This window comes from Primulina tabacum, chromosome 9 (assembly GCF_025594145.1).
Source record: "Primulina tabacum isolate GXHZ01 chromosome 9, ASM2559414v2, whole genome shotgun sequence".
Lineage (NCBI taxonomy): Eukaryota > Viridiplantae > Streptophyta > Magnoliopsida > Lamiales > Gesneriaceae > Primulina > Primulina tabacum.
The window spans coordinates 35,397,806-35,401,229 of record NC_134558.1 but is presented as its reverse complement, the minus strand read 5'-3'; the positions used below and the strand labels follow the sequence as shown (position 1 = coordinate 35,401,229).

The 3,424-nt window shown below is 35.6% G+C and overlaps 1 protein-coding gene across 1 annotated transcript; it reads right to left on the bottom strand.

The window, feature by feature from the left end:
• Positions 1–3,210, bottom strand: LOC142555571 (uncharacterized). The gene is made up of 8 exons (XM_075666495.1): positions 3,107–3,210; positions 2,741–3,029; positions 2,240–2,302; positions 1,917–1,956; positions 1,532–1,596; positions 1,221–1,337; positions 253–381; positions 1–130 (listed from the first exon to the last, which is right to left on the bottom strand). The coding sequence occupies exons 1-8, from the start codon at positions 3,169–3,171 to the stop codon at positions 83–85; spliced, it is 816 nt and encodes a 271-aa protein (XP_075522610.1). The 5' UTR covers positions 3,172–3,210; the 3' UTR covers positions 1–82.
• Positions 3,211–3,424: the final 214 nt, after the last annotated feature.

The window sequence follows — 3,424 nt, the reverse complement described above, 5'->3', positions numbered from 1 at the left end:
TAAAACCAAACATGAGATACGCTTTACAACATCATCAAGAACAATCATACAACATTAATCCTCCCAAAGTAATTGAACTGAATTACCTTAAGCCATGCTTCCTTAGGCAATCTTTCGATCTAATGTCAGCCTAAACAATCAAATGGAGAAAAAACAGTAAATCTTTGAAACTTTGAAACAACTGAATCATATAGCAAGGATGATGGGAATCTTAAAATCGACGGGAAAAAATAAAAGCATTCATTTTCTCACCTGCCTGATGGGCTCTGGAACCCGGAATTCGCAAGTGAGTTTCGCAACTTTAATGGCTGTGGTAAGGGATATGCGATGCCCAACTGATATAAATATGGGTTTTACGGAGCCTTGAGTCGATCTCATAGCCTGTACACAGTACCGACATTGGCTGATGCTACTTTCAATGGTGGCAGTCCACAAATAAAAGACATACAAAGAGTGAGAAGCAAATGTTATATGATTAAAGATAATATGGGACCATGTTTCTGTTATTGTATTAAAATTTATAGGGAGTAATAATATTGCAACTTAACTCTTTTAAATTGTACAATAGCCTAGTCACTATGGTTCGACCACGTCATGCTATGTAGGCTAGCGAGGATAGTTGTTTTCCAACAATTCTCCTAGCAGTAATTGTCGCAACTTACAACACAACAATCGAATGAATGACTTTGGATTTGATATGGATCAAGAACTGTACCAAAAGTTATAATCGATGATAATTGTATAAATCAAATATCTTAAATCTAATAATAGCTGTCCAAACACCACAATTCAATTACTATGCCAGCTAGGCATCAGCGCAAGATCGATGCAACAACATAGACAATTGTTGCTTGCTAACAAATTCTTCACTTTGCCTGGGGAGTGGTATTATGCTAGACATGTTGAGACAAATCATGTTACGGCATACAGTGTGATAGTGGCAGTTCACATTGTAAATGCTGCGAGATATAAGAATACACAACAGAGCAGAGTCTGAAACGGGGAAAAAAATGGCTGTTTCATCGTCAACTGGGGAGATAGAGGAATTCTAAATTGCTATACTACGAAGGCGATTTCAGGGAGTAATAATTATCCCAGAATTGTAGTTAGTTAAATTAAAAAGAACACTCCAGGACATATGACAATATAAAATGAAATTTAATTAAATTGAAGAAGTATGTGAAAAAGGGGTCTATAGACAATGTAGCAAATTCTGTTACCGCTCCTAATGCTGATCCAGAGGCACCAACCAAAGTGAAAACATCTTTTGATGAATCCTCCGCAGCTTCAAGCATCTGCCTCACTTTAGATTGTGTGAGGCCATCTACATGGTGTAGCTGGAAAAAAGAGTGACATATATCTTACTGACAGCTTAATAAACTAGAGCTTGATAAAAATATGCAAAATTTTAGAAAAGTCGACCTGATATCAATGACATCAAGTAACACATTGGAAGCGATTGCTACCACAACTTAGACTACATATTTGGCAAGTTAGGCATATATAACATTTACAGTTAAAAAAAACTTACATTCTTTCCTATCCCAATTGTAGGAAGGTCAGCCAAAACACCAAGATGGCAGGCCAATCCAAAGCCTGTGCAAGCTCCCAATAAAAATATGAATAAACAAGAAGCAGTTTTTTTAAAAACAACCCAATAAAAATATGAATAAACAACGGGCAAATTTTTTTTTAAAAAAGAATGTCTTGTATGCGATAATTTAAGCCTTATCCATACATTTGAAGAAATAGACAAGTATGATCCATCTAGTTGGCACCGAAAACACATTATTGTCCCAAATCCACAATCCGTGGGAGGATAGAAGGAGCATGTATGATATTTATTTTCAAGGATAAATGCATTGGTAAATATATACTTCTTATCTTGTATGAATATATAATAGAAAAAGACTTGCCCCGAGGATGAAGAAGTCCATTGCCGTCAACCATCAATAACTGTTATGATACACGACTCCAGAAATTTTAGTATATACATCATGAGAATTTCATTGATCTAAGAATCATATATGGCATACAAACACGCATCACCTGCACATAATTTTTAAGGGCGAAAACTCCCTAGCAACTCTCGTTTTTCAAAAACTGAAAAGAATTGTATAAAACCTTTATTTCATGAATTAAATTTAGTAACTTTCACAGTTTCCCCTTATGCATTAAGTGCGTGCAATTCGCAATTGCAAACAAGAACTGAAATTTCAAAGGTGTAAGATATGGGCACCTGAGGATAGGACGGAAGTTCTTTTTTCTTCATTTTCTCTAAAAGTCCTAGAAGCACTGGAGCCTGTTAACAGAGAAATATTAAGATAGATCCTACATTATTATCATCCACGATCATTAAAAAAGAGAATCTACTAAACATATCTGGGCTTTGGATGGGATGATGAACTGAATAAAAAAGGATAAATATCCAGCTGAGAATCTTTAATGGGAGTGAAAGTTATCCATCCACATATTAATTGTTCTGGCGGAGAGGTGAGGTAAAGTAAAAGAATAGCTATTTTTTAACTTTGAATCTCATCTTCCGTATCAAACGGTGTCTCAAAAATATGATTAAGCATGGAGATCTGATCTCATCTGTCATTAAACATAACTAGTTTTCCGTTGCACAGAAGTTTGCGCAATTATCCTAATATCTTACTAAAGAATCAGTATCAGACCAAAGCCAATTCGAAAAAGCCAGGAAAAAAAAAAACCAGAAATGGGGTTCGAAGTACGATACCTCTCTGAATGCCAAAAATCCAGGAATATAAGGAACACGCAGCTCTACAACGGCAGAATCTTCGTATATAACTTCAAGAGTACTCATATCCAAGACCACGAGGGTCGCACATGCAACTGAAGAGTCAGTTTTCGAAAAACTCAAGTCAACCCCGCATACATACTTGAGGATTTCGCCGCGTTCTGATGAATCCTTATCCTCTTTTGCTTCAGAATCATGGAAATTGATGGTCAGATTCCAGCTGAAGTCATCCTCTGATATCAAGCTTTTCTTGAGTGAATCCTGGATCCTGCACCGGCGTGAATTCTTCGACTGGGAACAACTAGAATGGGCTAAAAGACGGGTGATTAAAATGTTTGAGCTTACTCAATCCATTCGTTCTGGAGTTCCGGAGACCGATGATTTCTTGAGAGGAACGCTCTTTCTTCCATGGGGATCGCAATGCGACTATGCTAGAGATTCGAAAAAAGCAAAGGAGAAAAAAAAAAAAAATATATATATATATATAGATTGAATTGCGAATTTTTTTTATTATCCTCATTAAAATTGTACTCTAATGACAATTTGTCTTCTTTTACGTAATTAGTTAATTATTATTTTTCACTAATTATTATTTATTACTCTTTCACTCAATTTCATGGCATGACTACAAATAATATCAAAGTATTTGTTCAACAACTAATT